Source organism: Nelusetta ayraudi, unplaced genomic scaffold (genome assembly GCF_046127955.1).
Source record: "Nelusetta ayraudi isolate G7.1 ecotype Tasmania unplaced genomic scaffold, CSIRO-AGI_Nayr_v1 ptg000081l, whole genome shotgun sequence".
Taxonomy (NCBI): Eukaryota; Metazoa; Chordata; class Actinopteri; order Tetraodontiformes; family Monacanthidae; genus Nelusetta; species Nelusetta ayraudi.
In genome coordinates, this window is record NW_027466131.1 from 124,804 (window position 1) to 149,345 (window position 24,542).

Here is a 24,542-nt window from a genome sequence, read left to right on the forward strand (position 1 = left end):
CGTCACGTTCCACTGGAGATTGAGCGCAGCGTGATTGGTTGACGGAGTCACGAGCGATTGTTAGCTTCTTTCTCTTTCTTTATTTTTTATTTTTTTTTATTTTTTTTTATTGCTAACGATGTGCGTTCTATTTCTTTGATAATGGCGAATCTGTCGCTTTATATTGGCGATCTCATCCTCGAACCAGAGCGCAGTGTCTACGTCATTGTGAAGTCCTTTCGTGTGGAATCATTTGCGTTTTACGGAGTAAAATTTAGACGTGTACAACTGCTGAATATGTGCCTTTCAAAGAGAATCAAGAAATAATTTAGTAATTATGTGCACGAGAGTGACAATATAGAGCCAAAACAAACATATTCTTTGTGATGAGGCTAGTTTTGTTTAAAATTTTTTTTTTAAAGTTTTCTGGCGCAACTTTACCTCACAATGTATATATAATATGTATATAAGCACATTTTTTAAAACTGTAACCTAGCAGTAAAGATTTTGTGCAAGTACTGAATGTTTGAAGAAGTTATTTGAGTATCAAAATTCTCTCTTTTTTTTTTTTTTAACAACATGCTTTCCACTACTTTAATCAACACAATCAATAATTCAATAAACGACTTTGCCCTGAGCACTGTTGGAGTAAAGAGCATATATCCAGCGAATCAGATTATTTATGAGATTATGACATGCAACCAAAAAACAACAACAATATATCAATGGGACAATGTAGGGGCGTTTTTTTTGTTTATTTAATAAATAATTTCAGAAACACAATGGCAAATGTGAATGTGTTGAAATTAAAAAAGGCACTTAAAAACAATGCTGACAGCGTAACCTTGTTCTTAACACCCCCCCCCCCCTTCTAAACCATAACATCTAGACATGATTCTCTAACTGCTGATGTTAAACACTAGATGTTTTAATTATTTCTTTTTATTACAAACGCATTGTTTGCTCGAGGTACCATAAAATAGAAAAGCCGGTGGCAACCGTACCCACCCATAAAACAAGGCATTTCAATAAAAGCTAATTTAGTAGGCAAATAAGGCAGGTTTGTGTATTTGGCAATGCTGTGAATAATCAAGGACCTGAGTCAGCTTTAATTAAGCGAGTGCAACTTGGTACCAAACAACGAGGCCACTGTACACTGATGTCATTTCATCTAGAAAGGCAGCCAAAGACAAAATCTCAGTCCCAAAGATACAAGTGATTGTTCCAACAGATTATGTCATTCAAGATAAAAAAACTAAACAAAAACATCTTCCACCATGTCCTGTGGACACTGGTAGCTGTTGTCACTCTGCCACCCGCTGCTACACTTAAAGACTTGTGGTTCAGAGTTGAGGGGAAAAAAATTAGACCAAATGAGGCTGTGTTTTAAAATCACCCGTTAAAACATGGGCAGGCAAATCGTCAGCCACCCACTCAGAGACAAACTCTTCTTATGCTGTCACTTTGAGTCATTTGTCAACAAAACTGATGATTCAATTTTTTTGTAGAAGAAAAAAAAAAAGAGGCATAGTTCAGATTTCTTTCATCACATTGCCAGTCCTGCGGCACAAATTTCTCAACTGTTTGCAAACATTCTCTCCGCTTCTCCAAATGTGTGTGGGGGGGAAAACTTCACTAACAATGCAACAGAACAAACCCCACATCTATACAGAATGTACACGTTTCGGAAGATGAATAGAAAATAAAAAAGTTAGTTAAAAAAACGGAAATAGTGGCAGAAAAATGCAATGCTATCATTTGGTGACTACAACAACAAACAAACAGTGAGAGCATTAGAAACCCCGCCCCTCCCCCCTCTGCTCCGCTCAGCCCATGTTCTTTTTCGTACAGTGTTGTCACAACATTGGCAGGTCTCCATCATTTGCCTTCGTACTTTGGATTCACAACGGTGGTTACGGCGCTCTTGTAGATCGGATTCTCGCCCTGTGGGAGACACAAAGCAGCAACAAAAATAAGGCGGTCATCAAAATAAGGTCACAACACTGGTCAAAGCTGCTCTCGGGCATCGTAGTTGTGCACTCTGGATCTCAACATTGCTGGTTAAAGTGATCCTCATCAGCCAGCAACCCTGTCACAGTTGCTTTAGCCTGGGCTCACGCTTGCTCACTGCAGCCGACTGATAAGTGTCACAATGCCATTCTGTCAATACTAATGATTAACTCCTACGTGCAGCACATACCAGGACTGAACACATGGCCTGCCCTCAACAAATGTGTGCATCCACAAGAGAAGTGAATGGAAAGAGTCTGTATTTGGGCAAAAACTGAACAGCGACAACTTCTTTTAGGGATCTGGTCATATTTCGAACGGACTGACTGTCGTCCAATGTCTCTGTTTGCCCTCCCAGCAAAAGAAGGTTGCTTTGAGAGTCAGCAAGTGTTCGCACAACACCCGATTAACAGCTGCTCACGACATGTCTGAATTCACTCTCGTGTGATGGGGGAGGGGGATTACAGACGGCAGAGGTCAGGAGAATGGCACTTGGCTACCATTAACGGAAAATATTCTCGCAAGGGAACATCATTGTTATCTACCCCTTAATGTGTTATATTTTGTGTCCTATAGTTTTAAAACAACTACAGCCTTGTTTGTCAGTTTCAACACGCATTTTTAGATCCTTCAAGCATGACAATGAGGAAGGGCCATCACAACTTGCATCAGTTAAGAAAAAAAAGATTGAATTGTAAACAATTTATGTTAAAATCACAATAAAACGCTTAGCTTCTGTTGTTGGCTGCCTACTATCCGACTGCCTGGTTAGTTTTCGAATCCCAACACACTTTAGTAGCAAGAAACTGCAACCTTATAGGAGGGGGGAAAAAGCGCTGCCTCCACAACATGCAGTCAGTAATAATCATTTGAGGTGTACCTGTGGTGTGCACACAGACAAATACATGCAAACACAACAAGTCCACAGTGATACAAACTTGGACCTAAAAGGCTGCCCCTTTATTCCCATAGCTGGGATTCTGGAACTGGTTAATAGGACTCTTGTAGATAGGATTCCCATGCTAACATGGAGAAGAAAGGAGGGAGATAAAAGAAGGAATTACAGAATAAGAGAGCAGTACAAGCAGAGAAATGTTGTTCAAGAGATGCTCAGACGACAGCAGAACAGAAAAGGTAAAAAAAAGTACTTTAACTCAGCGGCGCAAACAGATTCATTTGAACATTTCTTCTTTGTGCTGTAGTGAAATAAAAATGCAATGCTTCCAAAAACACTGGCCATGATGGACAGTAGTTGCACTACCCGCCGGCCAGCACCAGCAGCACAGAATGTTTTCCTGTCACCACTCACACGGCAGAGCGCCTCTTTCTCTGCTTTATTGCCTTTTATGGTGGTGCAGTTTCCTCTGGTGTACAGTGAGAGGCAGCACTGTCAGCTGAGCGGAAGGGCGCTTCCTGCACACACAGCTGAATAAAGCTGGATCAGAGACCCAGTGAGAGTTTCTAACAGTTTTCTTTCAATATTTTATTTCCCTTGAATGCGCCATACTGGTTACCTCATCCTATCCCAAGGACAGCCAGGCGCATCTGGGCAGAGGTAGGGGTGTAATTCACCTTGTTACAAGTCGGTGAATCACTAAACTAGTGTGGCTTTAACTATCAGGTTAAAAATGCTGTTGTAGGCACGCAGCTGAAACAACAACAACAACAGTGACAACAGGTGAAAGACTTTAGTCATCTGAACAGCGGAGTAGTAGGAATGACGCATCTGCTCCCCTGGTGAAGTACCAATGACCTCTGACTCCCAGGCCGCCCTTGCTGGGGTGACGCACTCACCGTGTCCCACTTGGCATTCATCTTTTCCTTCTCAAACTTGGCAAATTCTCGACGGTCATGGATGATCATGAGAAGCTTCCAGATGAGCAGGAGGGCAAGGCCGATCAACACGATGCCCGCCACTACACCTGCCACAATGGGGATGATGTCAGGTCCGGCCGGGCACTCTGGAACAGATACAGATGAGATTAATTTCATGAACTTTTCTGTAAATGTCCTAGTAGTTTTAAATATCCTGATTTCTACCAGTCTGCAGATTTTTTTTATACATGTTGGAGCTTCTGCATGTTTGGAAGGATGTGTCAAAGCATAGAGCCTAAACCAGGGGTCACCAACATTTTGAACCTGAGAGCGAATTCATTGGTCATATGAAGGGCAACCAGTGTGACACACTCTCCTGAAATAACACGTTTTCTCAGTTTGCATATAGCGGTATATTATTACTAATGATACTCATACATATGAAGACAGTGATCACATTCATTTCTCACAATAATCTTATGCTTAAGCTAATGACTTAACAAGGTTGGGTGCAGATAATATCAACACGGAACACCTCATTTATCTTAATCAGAGTTTACCTAAACTTCTCCAGACTTCATGTATAATAATTCTATAATTATTTTTATATTATTGTATTTATAGTAAAGAACGATTACAAAAGAATAGCAACAGAAATCATTTAAATTTTAGATGAAGGTCACTGAGTTGTGCTATTTTTTAGGTGTGCAGGCCTGCAGGCAACTCATGTGGTCTTTGGGGGCTAGCTGGAGCCCGAGGACACAGTGTTGGTGACCCCTGGCCTATACCCACCTGGAAGAGCCTTGTGTGACATCACAAAGGGCACATCCAGGTTGGTTTCAGCTCTGATGTCTGATTTCCAGGGTTGTTTTTTTAGTACTCATTTTCAGAAAGGTGGAGCCTTTCTGTTCACTGACAGACAAGACAGATCACTGATAGAAAACCAAGTGAGGCATATTTTGCTAAATATGGGACCTTTAAAGTGAAGGATAGAATGGAGAACTCCAATCTCACCTAGCGTTTCCAACACGTACACCTCCTTGGTGTTATTCCTGACGGCGTAGGTGTAGATGAACCAGCAGTCGTTCTCATCTCGCACCTTGCAGTGACGCAGGGGGAAGTTCTGGTCATTCGGCTGCGGCAGCTTGTCCTGATCCTTCACCTTCACCACGTGATAGTTGCTGCAGTTCTGACTGCACTTTTCTTCAAACGCTAGGCACTGAACGCAGTCTCTGTCAAAAGATTCCAAATATTAATTACAGTCATTTGCTACACTGGGCGATATGAACCAGACTTTACCGGCAGACGCTCACTTGTGCTCGATGCAGATACCGGGGCAGGTGGGACAGACCTCGCAGGTTGGACCCTGGAATTTGGCGTCGGAGCATTTGCAGATTCCACATTCACATGACCCACGACCGTTACATAGCTGCCCGTTCTTGGCGATGCAGGTGGACTCATCCAGGGAGCAGTCGCAGGCGCTGCCAGTGTAGTTGGCGTCACAATTGCAGACTCTGCACACGCACTGACCGTGTCCTGGTGAGGCACAGACATTGACAGACGTCACGCCAGAACGCCGTGGGGGAATCAGACAGCCTCGTGTCCATCATCCTCACCTCCGCAGAGCTTGTTGTTGGATCGGTCGCAGTTGAAATTGTCGCACTCGCAGTACTGGCCGTTGTAGATCTCAGCGGGATTCTCTCGCTTCTTGCATTCGCAGGTGCCGCAGACACAGTCGCCGTTGTTGCTGCAGATATCCGTACCATTGTCTTTTCTGCATTTGGCGTCCAGGTCCTCGGTCTGCCCCTGGTCTCTGCTGCACTCGCAGACACGGCCAATGCGTCCCTCATTGCACCTGAGACAGAAGATGGTTTTGCCTTATTTCAAGGAACGACTCAGCGAAATAGTATCAGTTTAAGGAGAAAGCTTAAACTGAAGATTAGATGGTGACAGTAAGCCCCTTGAAGGCCTCAGAGTTCCACAACACTGATGACCTCAAATAGAATTCTTACTTGCAGGCGCCACACTCAAAGGTCCCATTGCCCTCGTGGCACTTGCTACTGAAGGGCTCTCCTTGACTCGCACACTGACAGTCACAAATGAAGTTCAGAACCACCTCCACCTCCTCGGTGAAGCCCAGTGGTTTGATTTTGATGGTCTCACTCTTGCCTTTTGCCGGACACTTGTCAGCTTTGATGGAAATCTTGAAGAACACCTGGAAGTCGGAGGAGAGTTTAGGGCCATCAGACCTGTGCAGATGCTGCAGCGTGAGCCATCAAAACGTTTACAATTGTTTTAATATAATTTTTTTTTACGGCTGTGGCGTGTAAAGCCAACATTGGCGGATGACATCCTGTGTGTGTTACAAAGTCGAACTGACCTCGTCTCCAATGGAGATGTTGGAACACTTCCTGCCGTTTTCCCCTGTGCCTTCCACACCGTTCTTACAGATGGACCTGTAGCTGATGGAAACTCCCTCTGGCAGTCGACTGTTTTCCAGAATGACCTCAGACGACAGAGACTGTGGAAAACCGGAGATAAAACACTTAGCCAGGCTGCAGAGAGTCACTCATGGCTGACAAGGCAATGCGACTCACGTTGTAGGCATCAATGATAAGCTTGATCACATTGCTGGAGTTGGAGGACAGCGTGCCGACGGCTGACTTAGGAATGAGATTTTTCAGCTCCTGAAAGAGACACAAAGGTTGGAATTAAGAGTGGCGTGCATGTTTGGCTACCGTGTGTCGGTGGTCGGAAAAACACCGGACTCACTTTGTAAACAGGCTGGAATTCCTCGGTCACGGCAAAAATGGTCTGGATGTTGTGGTCACTGAGTTTCTGAACCAAATGGGCGATGGAGGGGTAGTCCTGTCGGAAAAAAAACAGTGATTAAACAAAAACATTAGAGCAACTCTTCAAAACCCAAGACAAGGGGAGAGGGTTTCACATAGTGTTGAATATACAACATACATAGTAGTGGCTCATGGTGTACATGTTGTTCTCCAGGTGACACTTCCCATCATTGGGCAGGACGATTCCGCCCAGTTTACCATCACCGGCGAAGTGGAAACCAGCATCGGTGGAAAACACCAGCAGACGAGTCACGTTCCTCCAGCCGATTTGCTCCTGAAAGGACAGAAGGAACTTTTCCAGTAATGCTCTACCAGCATGTTCGTTTGTCACATTGAAAAAGGAAGCCAACACCTTTTTAAGACCAATCAGACTTAGAAGTGTTTAGTTGGAAGTTTGCTGGATGAGTGAGATTTCAGGATTTAATAGTTTGCGACCTAGCTGCTGTGCAAAGGTAACTACATAAACAATAAAAAAAATAAAAAGTCTTACCTCACAGACGGCCACCTGCATGATGGCATCGAATCCTCCTTCTGGAGAGTCCAGGTTTCCCGAGATCTGCTGCTGGCTCACCAGCCGGTTGAACTCATTTCCGTTTTCCGTCAGCGTCAGAACGTTCTTGTAGCTGAAGGGGCTGGTGCAGTTCTGGTTCCCAGTGCAGGGGTTGATGAGCCTGGCTGGTGTGGTGCTGATGTACGGCATGACCGTCTTCTCTACAAATGAGCCGAAACCTGTAGGAGAAAACATTTTTGTAAGTTTGTTTTGGTGTGTGCGTGCGTGTATATTGCAATAACGTTGTGCAGTGCATCCGTCGCTGAGGGAGTTGGGTTTTTCCTCACCAATTCTAAAGTCTGAAGTAATCTCCTGCATTTCCCTCATGAGGTCAGTGCCGAGGTTCTTGACGTTTTCCAAATCGTCTTTCATGGAGAAGGAGAGGTCCATGAGATAGTAGAGGTCGATGGGGTAATCTTCAGCACGCTTGAATTTCAGATCAAATGTCTGGGGTTCGCCTGAGGAGAGAGAAGATGGTTGGACACATTTCTCCCAGTCCGACCCGTTTTACATGGAAAGCAGCTACTCAAACGACAGTTTAAACCATCAATAGCATCGTTCCAATACAACCCATGCTAGTTATTTACCAGATCTGAGGGTCATGGTGAGTTTCTGCGGCTGGATCTGGGTGATCTGCTCAGGTTTCACCTTCTCTGAGCCGCCTTTCTTGCGGTTGGTCACATTAACGTTCTTAATGGGAACGACGGAGCCGCGAGGATTCTCAATCTGGGACGGGGGACAGTTTCTGCTCCTCAGAGACGCCAGGTCATCGCAGCGCGCGGATTTGGATTCGCCTTCGCTGAGGAAAGACTTGAGGAGGACACAAATTCAGAGCAATGAAAAATATAGTTTGCACACCCCACACAATCACCTTGCCAAGTTATGTTCCTCCATATCCAAGTTTTCATTGTCATTCCAAGTGTCTCGAACGTTACAAATTGTCATGAGAACACAAGGTTTCCTGAATGCTGCTTTATTTTGGGACTAACTAAATGTTGGTGTTTGCATGGTAAACTAGGTCTGCTGCTCTCCACCCAGGTTGAAAGGGTTTATCATCCTATGAAGCCTTTAATACAACGTCTTATAGTTGCGCCATGACAAGAGTGGAGGTAAAACAGATCATTCGCAAACTGAACCCGGCCTCAGTATGAATTGGATGCACATGACATCCTATGGGGGCGAAGAGAAGAACCTGAGACAATGAGCCCAGTCAAAACAAAAATAGGCGCTTTGACCTAATTCTTTTCAAAGCCACATGACCCGCAGATGTTTCTCTTCACCGGCGTTCACGCCAGAGAGGACACAGGAGGACGTTGGAAACCCACAGCAATAAAATGCACCTGTTGTTGTACGGCAGACTGTTTTAGCACAGCAATAGTTCTTAGACAAATGATGAAAAGACATCAGAATGAACATCAACATTATGGTCATCATGGTGGCGGTTAGTGGAACTAAGCTTTGGTTTCAGAAGGTGGTGGGGAAAGCAGAGAGCACTCTGAGAGGACACAACTGGAGAGCGGCTCTGCTCACACAGTTGCCAAAGATGGCAAAAAGCCAAACCGCCCCTCCCCCCCTCTATTTTTAAATAAAGTCAACAGCCGCAGTGCACTAACCACTAGTTTAATGAAACCGACTTCCTGGTTTCTTCAAAGATTTATTTCAGTCTACAAGTAACAGAGTTGAGGTCTGATACTCTCATGTTGCAGCATTGGCGTAACTTTTCTACCATGATGTCTTCTACTGCGGCATATTTACTTAACATAATAATGATACTACTACTACTACTACTACTACTACGACTAATAATAATAATAATAATAATAATAATAATAATAATAATAATAATGATATAACAAATATACATTGGATGTATAGCTTTGACATTGGTGGTCAGCAGCAGCGAAGGAAGGACACTGTCGACATCTAGGCTTGTGAAATGAACCAAAAACTTCCCCAGTGAAGCAGGAAGTGGAGGAACTCGCATGTTTACACTTAATGGCATAAGTGCAGGAAAGGGCAGGTCTCAGTAATCTCCCAGAGGACACTGAATTTGCTCCAATATGCCTTCCATATCGTTTGAGATGCAACATCACATTAGCTTCAGATATCTTTGCTTTGGATTACACTGAATGTGTTTAATTCTAGAAATGTGACTAAATTATGGGATATTTTAGGTGTCGTATTAGTCATAAGTCTGCGATAGTTCCCACACAACCTGACAACTGCCTTCTGTTAGTGTGTGGGGGGTTGCTGCCACTAAAGCACCAACAGACTGAATAAGCCACAGTCAAGAATCCCCATAGTATTTTTCATTCACGTAGCAAAAAAATAAATAAATAAATAGTTTGGAGAAGGATTCGGTGATTCAACTCACAATATCTGAGCACCATCCACATGACTCTGAGACCTGGATGCATTCTCCACATGACTGTGCATTTGCCTTGATGCATACACTTCCCTCTACAGGAAAAAAAGAAAGAAAAAAAAAACGTGTTTTAACCACCATGACCAAACTTTATTTACATGAATTCACTAACAGAAAAAACAAATAGACTTCAACTGCAAAACAACTACCAAACTGTGAACCAAGAAACTGAGTCTGAAGGTGGAAGTGGTTAAAAGCATCAGCTATATGGTGTGCAATATTTTGACTGGTTAAAAAAAAAAAAAGGACTTTAGATTTGCAAATATCTACCAACTAAGGGGCAGAAAAGAAAACGACACTGGAGAAGATTTTATCTTACCTTGCTGTGCCCAGCTGCCACCCAGGACCGCTGACAACACCGCTATTAAAAGTAACCGTAGATCCATCTGCAACAAGAGAAGATAATGAAGAACATGGATAAAAATAAAAAACATTTCCACAGAAATGGTAGAAAATTGCAGAGTGGGCATTGTTGCAAAATGACGAAATATGTGGGCGTTTATTCTTTTTCAACCAATGCCTGCTGAACAGGGAGAACAGCGCTTGTCTGCATGTAATTTGGATAAACTTAAAGGTCGAACACTGCACAAACTCACTTCAGCAGTTGAACCAGACCCTTGTGATGAGAGTAGGATAATGAAACAAACTACTGAAACATTACACGGGTTGGTGCCACCCCCAGCTAGACATTGATTCCATACTTTGGTCTTGGTTTGAAAAAATTAAAAATTCATAATTGTCAAAAGCTTTTAATTCCATTCTGTATGGTGAGCCGTGCAGTGGATGAAAACTTTTCACACTTTGCACAAGCAACCATCCCAGTTCCTACGCAGGAAGGCAGCAAAGGTCAGGTGAGTGTGTGTTTGTTCAGCCCCCCTCAGACACAGTTCCGCAACTGTTTGAGTACCAACCACTCAAAATGTCAGACCTACATCGGTTATTTTTGGGCCACCAGTACAATCAACAAGAAAACTGACGGTGCCGAGGTCACAGTTTGGAGACAACGTAGCTCCTCCCATTCCCAGTGATTTTGAATGCACCCAACACATAATTTGCATCAACATCACACAAGAGTGTTTACGATCCCCCTCTGCCTTGGACCTTGTGTGTGAGGTGAAAAGCGGTTTTGTGCTTGCTGCAGTGCGTGTCTGGCCTGAGGAGGTTGGTACAGAGCAGCCACAGCCTGTTGAAGGGGGCCTTGTGAATAAATAAATAAACCACCTTGAACTGGGGATGCAAAGTTAGTTAGTTAGTTAGTTGATTAATTCATTAATCGTTAGTTGATTGACCTTTTCGATCGATTAACAATGAATTGATAAGAGGCGATTTTTCCTGAGAATCTAAATTTCACAATGAAAAATGTGTAAGGAACACATTATTTAACCTTTAAATAATGTTGATGGTCCAAGGTGACCCATTTTTACATTAGAGAACAGTAAAAACACCCTAAACATTTATCCTCTGACTTTAAGTTGACATCTAAGGGGTCACATTTCAACTTTACTTTTTTAAAAAGTTGTTCAAAAGTAACCTGCCACTACACTGTTATAATGATATTAACTACCCGAGTAAAACATGTTCAATTAGTTGCAACTAATTTGATTTAATCGATTAAATTCTTAATCGACAATTAATCGATAATCGATTAATTGTGAACATCCCTACCTTGAACCCAACTGTAGGATGAACCTACAGACCAATAGACCAAGCAAGGAAAGCATGAAGATGCTTTAGCCAGCGCAAAACTGCTCTCCTCCCCCAACATTCCTACAGAGCTGCTTTGTTTACGGCTCTGGGCTCCTGCTGGAAGGCATCCGGGGGCTCACTGATGCCTGTGTGCCACAACATACCACCGGGGAGGATCTGGCGTCGTTTCTCACAGATCTCCGAGGTGCTTGCTTTGGAAGTTTAACCTTCTACAAATTCATGTGCTCTGAGGTGGCCGTGTGGCGGCAGAAATAACGGAGTATAACAGAAAGAGCTGCTTTCATGCGGAGGGAAAATTACAACCGGCACAGGCTGACAACCTTGAACAAAGACGGACAAGGCCCGCTCCTAAACCACGGTGATAACACAGGCCACAGTGCTACCAAGTCGCAGCATAAGAAGAAACAAAGCCGGCGTGACTCCAGCAAAAACAGAGAGGATCAAAAAGAGCAAAAGGCAGGTCAGCAGCAGGTCAGCAGCAGGTCAGCTGCGCTCGACTCTGATGGATTCTGGTGCTGGAATATGTGACACAGGCAGACACATCATTCTGAGCAGTTCTGGGGAAAGTCTCACTGTTATTCACACACCTGCTGCCTGAACAACGAGAGACCTCGTTTACCTGACAGGGTTTGCACTTTTCAACCCAAAGAGAAAAGTAGAGCAACATCCACCAGGTGAATGTACTGGTGGACAAGCGAGCGTCACAGTTCCGACTCAGGAAAGCAGCGAGGCCACACGTATGTGCGCGTGTGTTGTTATGTTCGGTCGGGCTCCCGCCCCTCTGACACAGTTCCTCAATTGTCGGAGAAGCAGCCCTCTCAAAATGTGAAACCCAGATGTACATTCTTTGTTTCTTTGCCACGTTTAACCGACAGGTTTTGAATTTTTCAAATTATAACCTTAGAAGGAAAGTAGAGCAAACCAGTCAGTTCAAAGTACTAAAATAAAAACGGAAAAAATCATTTCCTATCGAGTGGGGACGGATAGAGGATAGATACTTTGTTTCAAGAGAAATTCACAGCTGTAACTTGAAGATATTGTAACAGCTCATAGGCCAGTGATGAAGGAAGCTCTAACTGACAAAGCCAAGAGACTAATGTTTATAATAAGAGCAGCACACTGTGCTGGATCGTGACTTTGTATGGTCAAGCTGGGAGGACAGAAACGGCACTGGGAGGGAGCGTGCCGACTGTCTGTGTCACAAAACTAATATAGAAATCTATTTCTAATAATACAAACGGGGGGGAAACTGAAGCCAACGGGTCCTTTAAATGTGTAAAAAAAACACTACATTCCGACGGAAAAACCCGAACCAACGCAAGGCCGCTTGCGCCTAAGCTGCGTTAAAACAGAACGAGACAAATGTTTTATCAAGAATGTCTAGCAACAGCTGGAGGGACGATCACTGAAACCCAATCCTTGTTCACCGCCCGCCATCGGCCCAGTCAAAGCCTGCAGCTCCGCCTGAGGGACCACAACCAAGGGCTGTCTGATGTCAACGCAGAGAGCTTCTTGTCTGTTCATTCATTTGTGGCAGGCCTGCCACTAATTAATTTTCCATTTCTGGCGGCGCACACGCCTGTTTTCTCGCTCCCTCAGTCACACACACACACACACACACACACACACACACACACACACACACACACACACACACACACACACACACACACACACACACACACACACCTGGGAGGGGGAGTTGTGAAGAAAAGTGATGCAGTTTTTCTGTACTTTGTTTCCAATTTCAGAGCAGAACATTTAAGTTTGATTGTGACGCATGGAAAAATCAAAACTAGGGATGCAAATTATCGATTCATTCATTAATTGTTAATTGATTGACCTTATCGATGGATTATCCATCAATAATCGATTAATTGTTAACATCCCTGCAGTATTAGGAGCCAACTAGTGAAAATCTTCCTCGGATCACCCACAGTATAAACCTGGAAATGATGACTGCCCTGCATTCGACTGCACTTGTGCCAACGTGTGTCCCACTCACACATCTGTTTACGACTTCCTCTGTTCATTACTGGTGATGAAAATACCTTTCGAGGCTTATCGACCAAGGAAAGTCACTGCGTGAAGTCTGGCCAAAGACCGGCTTGTCAGCTACGTTTGGTAGACACAGCACTTCTGGAGACGGTCAAGAGACGTTCCTATGAGGCCTGCTCTGTATGTGGTTCTCTACCTAGGAAGTAGTGTCTAGTCTGGTCAGGAGTAAAATAATAAGTTACTGAACTCTTCCTCACTCTGCTTACTGAACCTTCTGCGCCTTATTGCCATAACCCAGATTGCTCTGAGCCTGAGTCATCATCTCCAAGGCAGGCCGAGACACATCTGTAAACGTTTGGTAATATTTAACCAAGTCCACCGTTCAACAAGTCGCTCTTCTGCCCGTTTCTACAGCAGCTTCACACAAAAAACAGCTTTTTGCATGAATACCACAAAGGGGGACTCATTAAAATGACATGTATAAAAAAAATAAAACTAAATCTTGATCACTGACAGGAAACACTATAACACTTCTATCTGACAGACAAGAAAAAAACCCCAGAAAGACAGCAAAGCATTCTTGCACAAGGTTTTACTCCCCTAATTGCAAACAAAATCTTGGGAGTGGTGCAGACACTACAGTGATATCTTTGAACTTTCTTTTGATGGCAGACAAACCAATAAAAAACTGATTGTAGCAAAGATTTTTTTCACTTTTTCATTGTTTCTTTAATAAGCCTTTATTAATCCTACATTGGGGAAATTTGCATAATTAGAGCAACAACACAATAGAAAAGAAGAATGAGTGTTTGGTGAAACATGACATCCAAAACAAAGTCTAATTTTCCTTCTCAGAGGTAAATATTGCAACAACAAAAAAACAATAATCCAAAATCAGCAGTAAATAAAGGTTTCTGACATGAAACGTATAGGAATAAGGACACAGAAGGTAAAAGGTGGCGCTCCAACACTGGCCAGCATTGTTCTTGCAAGATGGGTCATCTGGCCGAGTCCCATCCCCCTCCCCAGGCTCTGGACTGCCACCCCGTCAGCCAGCTGGCCCCCACAGTCCACTCTCAGCCCATTAAGTGGCCAAACAACACAGCATGACTCTGCTGAACCCATTTCCCTGATTCAACCACACCCCTGTGTCGACACCATTCTCTTGAACGCCTCACCTCAAGCTGCACACACAGCAAGTTGGTGCAAAACCCAACCTGCACACTGAATGGCTGCCTCTATCAAAGCAACACTGAAAACGAACCTGAGGGAAAGTGCTGAGATAGAACTTGCAGCGCCGTGACCCAACTTCCGCAACAATGTCTTGTCGTTTAAAGCGTTATTAAAATAAGGAAGACGTGAATACAGCTACTGTGAAGAGTTAAAAGTTGCTGAACTCATTCTGAGGCCTACTTGGTTCTTGTCTGTCATACCGAGGAGATCTTGATCTCCCAAGCCTCCCAGGAGAGATGAGATAACGCATTCCATCCGAACTGGCTGCATACTGTGTCGTGGAAAAACTACGTAACTGAAATTATGGGGTGCTTTTTTCCCCCCCCTCCGCTGCTTCTTCTGAACCTGAATCCAGAGTTTACCAGCGTGACGGCCATTTAATACCCTTAAATTTGACTTTTTGTGGTTGCAGTTGTAGAGGATACATTCAAATATACAATGTCTTATAACTGTTTCCCTTTTCTCTATTTCCCAACTGCATTGGTCTTTTGTTGACAAAATACTTGACACTTGAAGTCTTTCCAAAAGCATTACAGTATAAGCCACATTTTTGTGCAGCATCATGTGGGAAAAAACAGAACAATAGCAAAACTGCCCAACAAAACCACAAGTAAAATACAATTTGGCTTGATTACATCCAAGAGCAAACCTCTTCAGCAGCTCCAAAACATGGGGACCTGCACCAGAGCAGTTTGGACAGATTTAAATGTGCCCCAATCACTTGACAATTTGAAAAGCACACAACAGCGGTTTGCAAACACACAAGTAAGCTTCTTTGTGTTTAGCACACACATTACTTTGACCTTTATTATGTTCTGGCTGCGTATAACAGCGATTTGAGTCACTAACTAACACAACCACCGCCATTTAAGGACAACCAACATTTGTTCCGGAAGTTGGAAACGCCATCATCTTCAAGCAAACATTCCACCTACAAGTCAGCAAGCAAGTGAAGTAAATCAGAGATGATAGATGCACAACATTTGGCTGCTATTGTGCGAAAGCAACAAAGCAATGTGTGCACAGGTAAGTGTTGCACAACACTATCAGCACAGTTTCTGAATGAAGGGACGGAGGGTAAGAAATGGTGTGATTCACAGATCACTCACTGCTGATAAAGGGAGAAGCCATAATGTATTCTGAACTCTGTGCTGTCGAGTATCCAAACTGAAATTGTAACTTTAGGGCGACTTTGCTGCCTCCTGCCATCACTGGATGTGTCGATGACTCATGTGTGACAGATGAGGGGGGCGGGGGTGTAAAAGGCCTGGGGGTGAGTAATGCTGAATGACCCTTCCCGTTACACTAGACACTCCTAAACTCTGAGTCCGCCGACGAACCATCACAACAGCGTAACTAAGGGAAGTGACTCAGTGATTAGACTCCCGTCTAAGCACACATCTCGTCCCATGTCTGCAATTACCAGGCATGGTGCATATTACCTGCCCTGTGTGAACAGCTGAAGACTTGCTGTGCTGGATTAAAAACATACTTGTTTTTAACCCCTGGATGCAGTGTTGTTACTATGTCATTATATGAGCTCGCCTGTCTATGAGGTGGAAAAGATAATTGGTAATTAAACCAACAAGTGTTGCCATCCCAGCTCTCCAAGTTAGGCCTTTCAGCAAGTTGAGAAAAAAAGAAAAATAGGGGATCAACAAACGCAACTTCTGTCTGCAACTGAAGAAGAAGAAGAAGAAGAAGAAGAAGAAGAAGAAGAAGAAGAAGAAGACATAACCTAAGGCTATAATTCCTTTACAGGACCTGAATGAGGTAGACAAGCACAGTCTTGTCAGGCTTACATAGCTCACAGCTGAGGAGTCTGGATCAGCTGCGGGCATGGCTCAACAAGAGACTCTGGCATTCTGGTTAACCAGAAAGGCCATCTCCAAGTCTCCTGGGACTTACTGGAGACTGACCACAGTTTATACTGCACCACGTTCAACCCCGGCGGTCAACTGCATTCAAAACTGCCTGTTATCACATGTACACAAAGAGGTTTGTGACTTTCTTAACACTGTCAGCTGTACAAAGTGCTTCCTTTAAAACCGATGATCCAACACACCCTATGAAAACATCTGTGGCAGCCGCCTGAGAAATTGAGGAAAAACCCCATGTGACAAATGGTCCAAAGTGTTTTACCCGCATTCCTAGAGACTACCAGGTGTGCTTTAAATAAATTGAGGGCGGGGGCTCACGACAGACGGGTTTGAGGAGCAGTAGTCAACTTTTCCAATAACCAGGAGGAGGGGGGGGGGGGGATAAATAAAAAATCTTACATGGGATGCCTGCTTGTGACGCTTTTACCAGCCAATCATCCAAGGAAATCAAACGCATATTCATCGAACAAACACGAACGATAAATTTGAGAAGTGGAATGGAAATTGATTTTTGTCGTCGACAAACGTGGCCACCAAAGTAGCTTCAGGGCTGGACAGTAAACGGTGCGGCAAAATAGGCAGGCATTTAGACACGACGCGTACATGCAGCCGTTCATCTAATCCCTGGTTATTAAGTAGACGTCAAGAGATGAAGTTTATAAGCTCTGTTTATAACCACGTATTAAATAGGAAAGAATGACACCATCTTCTGGTCCGGGTTTAATCGACACTGCCATCTTTGTCCGTGCGAGGCGGCACGTCGGTGGCCTGTTTTCTTGTACCGACAACAAAACTGAAAATCCTTGAGACACACAAAAAAAAAATAAATCTGCGTGAGATCAAGCACGTGGAAGCCGATTAACGTGCCTTTCTCGTCAAACCTCCGCGAGGACCTTCACGCGACCGTTAGCGTCGCAACTTGTCGTCATCCACACCCAAAGTTGAAGCACCCCTGAAGGCAGTGGGCATTACGAGCTCGTGCCCGCAGCTCCTTCACTCGCCCCGGTTGGAACCGGGTATTAAAAAAAAACAAAAAAAACCCGCGATAAAGTGGCTTGGAAACGACACTTACCATTTACTGATGATATAACGCCGTTTCCGTGGATTCAGAGGGACATTTGCTCCCTTCCAACACGAATCCTCTCCCGGAGACGACGCCGCTAACGGAGGTGGAGACTAGCTTCCAAGGCGCCGCTTTGTTTTCGCTAATAAACGACGGCGGCTTTTCCACGCACAAAACCTGGACGACTACCTCACTAAAAACTTCAGACCCCGTTTTTTTTGTCCGTGTGTGCTCGAATAATCACACACGAAATAAAGCGTCTTCCGCGAGGCCGGGATGTGACTAAGCCAAGCTGCGATGGTGGAGTGTTATACTTGATGCCCCCGCTTAACCACAAACCTCGTTCTATTTAGTCTCCGCCTACACCGGAAGTGCTGCGGCATGCGGTGGGGAAGAAGGAGCGAAAGGCCCAAGCGTACAGCTTATTCTAGTATACAATTATTAATACGTAACATGAAATGTTGTAATGTGACAAATGTAACAGATAAAGGGGCGACACGTCAGCGCAAGAAGGTCGTGTGGGTTCCTGTGCGCGTGGGTTCTCCACACAGTCCAAAAACATGCATGTGAGGTGAATTGGGCATTCTAAATTGTCCGTAGGTGTGTGTGAGAGTGAATGGTTGTTTGTCCCTGTGGCCCTGCGATGAACTGGCGAATTGTCCAGGGTGTCACCCTGCCTTCACCCCCCCTATGACGGCTGGAATAGACGCCGGAAGACCCCTGCAACTCTGAGTTCAGGAAGAAGAATGGATGGATAATAGAAAAAGGAACATATGCAGATAACATAGAAGTAGTCACACCGTCACATCATGTGCCCATTTATGATCAAATGTGTCCAAGGTGTGTTCTGGTGTGCAAAAGACCTGGCCATCACAACAAAGATCAGGATCTTTAACAGCAACGTGAAGTCAGTCCGACTCTACGGTGCTGAGACACGGAGGACCACAGTAAACACCACAAACAAAATACAGTCATTCATCAATATCTGTCTGCGACAAATCCTCCAAATTTGCTGGCCTAACACCATCAGCAACAAAGAACTGGCAATGCACCAACCAAAAGCCAGCAGACGAAGAGATCCTCCAACGGCGTTGGAGATGGATAGGCCATACCCTCCGTAAACCAGCCTCAAACACCACAAGACAGTCCCTCAAGTGGAACCCCCAAGGGAAAAGAAAGAGAGGTCGGCCACGAAACACCTGGCGCCGAGACTTGGAGGCAGATGCCAAGAACATGGGCCACACTTGAGGACAGCTTGAGATGTTGGCTCAAGACCGAGATGCTTGGAGAACTCTTGTTGGCGGCCTAAGCCCCAGACGGGGTAATAGGCGTAAGTAAGTAAGTAAGTATGGTGTGTTCTTAACACAGAGTCTCATCTGTCCTTCATGCTGTGCTTTTCTCGTGATGAGGGTGGCTTTGCATGAAATAACGCAAGTGTGAAACCACACGTTTACTTCTGACCTTGTGGGTTTGGTGGGGAGCAGGAAGTCACTGCTCACACCTTCTCTCTGTGCAAAAACAAAAGAGTGGTATCTCAAGCAATAGGTGTTCTTCGCTCCGTTGCAAGTTTGCTATGACTTGTTTTTAAGTTGGTGCCCGAAAACTGATGATTCTACCAGGCATGATTTAGTGTGCCTCTATCAATTGCCCTTGACCCGTAGCTCCACATGTGCCATTTACTTTTCACAGTGACAACAGTGCAGAAACTAATGGTAGGACAATCAGATCCATTACACGCCTTTATATGAGCATGGTACTGTACTGTACATGCACAATTTTGTGCTTAATGAAAAGAATGAAAACAATATACAAGAAATCATAATAAAAATCAGCATCAGCACTCCTCTGTAATACAGGAAGAACGGAGACGTTACCTCCCTCATGACAGGAGTAGACAAAATTAGAGTCCTCACACACAATCATTTTGGTGAAACGCATACTTCTGCTATCATTCATTACTCTTAGTTTAAATCAAATTAAACTTTAAATTAAATGGCTATAAGATCTTACAGCTAGATGAGACACAACTTGAGTACTGTGGCCCAAGCTGTGCAGCACAGACCTGAACTTAAACTATGCAGCATAGAAACTCAGGGTCAACCGCTAAGGCAGCGTGGCGGGAACTGTGGTGCTGTGGCATCACGAGTCAGGAAGTTTAAAACCACATGACAGGAAGTCTACAACTGTCTGGCTAAATGTTGCTGTTCAAGAAAACATATCCTGACAGAACGGAGGCAATTTATCTACGAACATAATACAGTTCACTTATTAAACGGATGAGGCTGGATTAATTTTAGTGAATAATGCTGACACCACGTGGTCAAAAGAAGTGTAGTGTCTGAAACTACTGCTGTCTTCCTATGCATAGGACACCATTTGATACATGGCAGAATGTGAACTCGCAAGCTGCCTACCTCCCAAAAAGGGGACTTATTGTTCATGTATGGGTTTGTTACTATCACTGTTATCAGATTAGACCAGATGGCCATTGGGGGTGCAACTATGGAATGCATACATTCCCCATATCCCGGATCTTCCTCCTCTTCTTGTTGGGAGGTATAAAAGGAGATGCGAGCGAAGCATCATTGGAGTTGCTCACATCTGGCCCAGAGACATCCCCAGGCTTTTCCATGGTGCCTGTCTGACTCTTGACTTCTTTGAAATAAACCAGTTTTTATCCAACTAAGTCTGTGTCAGTGAAGACTCCTTCAACATCTACATCACCTGAATCCACCAGAAGAATTCACCACAGAAGAAATCGCATGCAGGCTGCGGGCGTTGGTTTATTTTGTGTTTTGTTTTTAAACAGGAACATTGAACGCGATGTCTCCACTTGCTAATGTTGAACATTAAATGCTATGCATAACATCCAAACATCTATAGCATTTTAGCAGTTGTTACGTGTTCCGAGTTTGGGCGTTGCCTAACACAAAGCGAATTTAAGGATTTGTGGATTTTTCTGCTTTGACGAGAAATAACTTGACGGAGTAAAAACCAGTTCGACGCCAACACTGCTGCAGATTGCCAAACCATTAAAGTGAAGCTGACCGCAGACCGACCAAGGTGAAAATGCACTGGTGATATGACATGAGGAACATTTACCACAACTAGACACGGAGGTCGAATAGATTTTCATTAGCACCCCGACTTCCCCAAGTGAAGTGCCACCTAGTGTAGATTAGGCGAATATCTCCCCATCCGTCACTGAAATAATGCAGGATTCCATTTACACATGAGGTGCAAAGACAACAATGGTTAAAGTATTTAAAGTACTCATTCCATAAAAAGAAGTACTTCATTTCAAATTGTGATAAATTGTGGATGATTAAACTATTTTCAGGTGCGTGGATGTAAATATGTTATTGCAATTGTTGTGTTCTTACTTCTGTCTTTACTTTTTGTAACTTCATGCACCTGTGAAGTTGCTGGATTGACTGACTTTTTGGTCAGTCACTGATTGGGATATGTTCTGTTTTATCTGGAACAAACTGCAGTCCTGCACCTACCCATCTGTGATCTCTGAAGTAGAAAAGACACGGAGCAGATTTACTTAAAACATTTATTTGATCCAATTCTTTGGAATGTAATAGTCCATGATGGGAGTCCGAGACAACAAAGACGGATGATTGTGGGTGCTTGCTGAGCAGGAAGTCGAAGTACAAACAATACTTTTAGTCACTTAAGGCCTCACTGCTTTCCTTTATCATCGCTTTCACTTTTTTAAAAAGAAAAAAAGAAAAGAAAAACTGCATCAAGTTTCTTCTTGAGATTTTTTTCTTTTAATCTTCTGGGTCTGAGACAGCAAAAAATTACAGAAGCCTTTACTGAAAAATAAAACCTCTCGTCATACAAAGAAAGTTTTTGAGAAAGACAAATCATTGACACGTACATCAGTGACAAAACCACAGCGTGATATCATACCAAGTAAATAAAACCGTTAACATTTGAAGGAGACGCCGTAGAAGCTTTTTTTTTAATCGCAAACCAAAACATCTCTGCAAATTTGTACTTCACAGATTTAGAAACATCGCTTAACAGAAGCAACAATAACACTGTCCTTGCCTCCCTCCCAACCCCTTCCAAATGTATATCAACATCATAAAACAGACTTTCTTTTTTCAAAAAAGCCCCAAACATTTCATTAAATATATCAGTGCAACATTTGTTTTCGCATCCAGTGCTGCAGCATCCTTTCTTGTTCTAAGGGGACAGAAGCTTTAATGATGTAAGCAAATTGAATTTCAACACCCAAAGCTGGAAACACACAAGTCTGACTGCAGAGAAAATCAAACGTGTGACTTTCAAGTATTGACCTGAACACGTCTGATATTTCAACTGGCTGTCTATTTTTGTTACCTTATCCTGCTACGTAAAAAAAGAAGCCCAGTTGAACTTACCAAAGCAGCTCAATTGGACACATGCTGCTTTCTTCAAATATAAAACTTCAAAGCCTGAACTCGGCTCAGAGGATCACAAGCCGGACATTTCAGTTCAGCCTTTCCAGACTCAATCCTGCCACCTAGTGACCACTATCACTTCACATTTAGCCACAAAAGCTAAAACACAAAAAACAGTTACAATAGAACAGCTTTTGTTTTTATTTTTTGCAGCGTTTACAATGTATGAAATTGTTGCCAATAGCTGGAATAAAAGTTCATCATACAAACAGCATTTTTTTTCTCTCTCTCACTGCCACCGATGACCTCTGTGGGCTTTGTGATAAGCAGGTCTTTGAAATGAACGTGAGACTAACTTGTTTGTGTTGGCGGTCACAGGAGAAAAGCAAAAACCTAACGCAATTCTGCAGTCAGTCCCCGGTTTCAAGCAAGATTTGACTTAACTGTAGAACTTCTCTTGAAATAGTTGCCATGGAGCAGCGAGTCTCAACTTCAGGTGACAGGACAAGTGCAAAGAAACACTGGAGGTCTCTACGGCGGCTCCTGCTGGTCACGATCGTGCTTCCAGATGTCACAGTTATGACGTGACGGCTAGAAATGTTTTGCTGTCAGCGATATAAAACATTTTGACCCGGGGATGATCCATCCTGGATGTGGTCATGTTGTCCCTTGTTACCCTGTACGAAACAAGCAGCTTCCCATGAGGCATTTCTCCATTAACTCAAAGAAAGCGGAACCCAAAAGGCAAACAACGTCACAGGAGACACACAGACTGTGCCTCAGTCTGATAAAATAAGTTTTTTTTTTTCTGTACATTTCTTCCAATTGGATGGAGTTTGCCTCCAAACACAGAAAGGATACTGCTGCACTGCTGTCTTTTTCTATAGAAAAAGGCGCTCAAATATATTAAAACCTATTTACAATATGTTGGATGTGTCATGTGCCATGAAAAATGAGGCATTCAGGGCTCCTACACATTGTTCCTTCTCCAAAAATTCCGTAGTTTGACCAAAGCTTTAGCTGCTGAACTTGGACGGCAACAGCCTGACGACAGTGAACATCAAGGCAAGAGGAGCTTCTTCAGATAGTCTGTCAGTGCACTTCCACACAAAAACAAACAAACAAACAAAAACAAATGTCGCTGTATAATCTCAACCTGGAGAAGTAGAAATGCGTTTTTGCCTCGGCACGTGTAGGAACCCTGGACGGAACGCCGGTCGGTGAGAAAACAAGCAGCAGAAAAGAAGGCAACAGAAAAGTCGGGGGAACGAAAAAAAGGCACTGTTGGATCTGGACACAGGCCACCATGGGGTTGCCCGCGCACACGCATGTACACACACACGCATGTACACACACACACACACACACACGCATGTACACACACACACACACACACACACACACACACACACACACACACACACTCCTTGGATAAAGATGTATATGGATGTGGCAGACGTAAATCCAGGGTTGTCGACTCGACAGTTGATGTGAAACTATGTTGTCTGTAAAAAGACGGAGGGATAAACAAACAAATCAAATCTACACTTTTTTCTGATACTTTCATCTGAATTGGTCTCAACACCAGCATGAGATTACACAAAATCAATGGAGCACACCGACAAAAAAAGAAAGAAAGAAAATAAATCAAATAGAATCCTTAGTTTTTCTTCTTTTCTTTGCTGTACAGGTTCTTTATACACAGTGCCCCCTACAGGTCAGTCCCTTCCACTGCCACTCCTGAGAAAAAAATTACATTGGCTCACTTTTAGCCCACCCTGCAATCCCAATGGTGGCTTCAGCCCTGTGTTCCTCCCGCCTGATTGGCTGCGCTGCGTGTCCTGTGCGGAGCGGCCGGCGGCGGCCCCGCCCCCTTCTGCGTCTGGGCTTCACGCCTCCGAGTAGTTTGTCTGTCCGTTCATCTTGTCTTTCTTTAGCTTCACGCCGTCCACCAGCTCAAAATTATAGTTCTCCAAGGCTGACAAGTTCCTGTCCGTCATGCTGCTCTGCGAGCACGCGCAGTACAGCACCACGCCACAGATGGCGCCGAGGAAGACGCCCAGCGCCGACATGGCGATGATGGTGATGAGGATGGGGTCCAGGGTCTTCAGCATGTTGCCGGGGCCGCCCAGTTCACTGTTGTCCTGAGAGAGGGAGTCCAAGGCTGCAAGGAAGGAGAGAGTTAGCATAGCTTTGAACTTAGTCAAACCTTATCAATGTTTTAGGGGTTTTTTTAGACCCTTGTTTCACTAGTTTCAGTTCTAATTGGCAAGAGTCTGGACAGAATAGACTTCAACAAATAGAAATTTAATGGAGAAAACAAACAATTTAACATTTTTTTAAGCATTTTTTGTTATAACTGAACATTTTCAAAAATTAGTAATCTTGCATGTACAAAATTTTAAAGTGCTTAGAAATAACAATTCATAAGGAAATATTATTTTATGAATAAATGGAATCTACACAGTGCGTAATACATGGAGGGAACAAAAAGTGCCTGAGAAAAGATGCATGACTATGAATCCCCCTGGTGGCCGCTTGCAGTGCAGGTTGCAAACCCTTTTCTGCTTATGGTGTGATTAACTGGAGATGTCTTTATTTATTGAAATGCCAAACATAACCTCTGTCTTTGA

At 43.8% G+C, this 24,542-nt stretch overlaps 2 protein-coding genes across 4 annotated transcripts in view; both read right to left on the bottom strand.

The window, feature by feature from the left end:
* Positions 1–715: 715 nt before the first annotated feature.
* Positions 716–17,839, bottom strand: LOC142900298 (integrin beta-1-like). 3 transcript variants are annotated; one of them, XM_076044516.1, is made up of 17 exons: positions 17,522–17,839; positions 9,951–10,017; positions 9,581–9,666; positions 7,794–8,016; positions 7,494–7,664; positions 7,147–7,385; positions 6,775–6,930; positions 6,577–6,672; positions 6,402–6,491; positions 6,185–6,325; positions 5,817–6,019; positions 5,421–5,659; positions 5,118–5,340; positions 4,819–5,036; positions 3,784–3,950; positions 2,934–3,011; positions 716–1,923 (listed from the first exon to the last, which is right to left on the bottom strand). In XM_076044516.1, exons 1-16 carry the CDS (start codon positions 17,522–17,524, stop codon positions 2,934–2,936), a joined length of 2,400 nt encoding a protein of 799 aa, XP_075900631.1. In that variant the 5' UTR covers positions 17,525–17,839; the 3' UTR covers positions 716–1,923. The 3 variants fall into 3 exon arrangements, with proteins under 3 accessions (XP_075900631.1, XP_075900632.1, XP_075900633.1); XM_076044517.1 differs by having other exon boundaries at positions 2,928–3,011; XM_076044518.1 differs by lacking the exon at positions 2,934–3,011.
* Positions 17,840–21,057: 3,218 nt separating this feature from the next.
* Positions 21,058–24,542, bottom strand: part of LOC142900265 (neuropilin-1a-like) — a 62,435-nt gene continuing 58,950 nt past the window's right edge. The window contains exon 18 of the mRNA XM_076044446.1: positions 21,058–24,073. Within this exon, the coding sequence (XP_075900561.1) occupies positions 23,799–24,073 (275 nt within the window). The 3' untranslated portion in view covers positions 21,058–23,798. The remainder of the gene's footprint in view (positions 24,074–24,542) is intronic.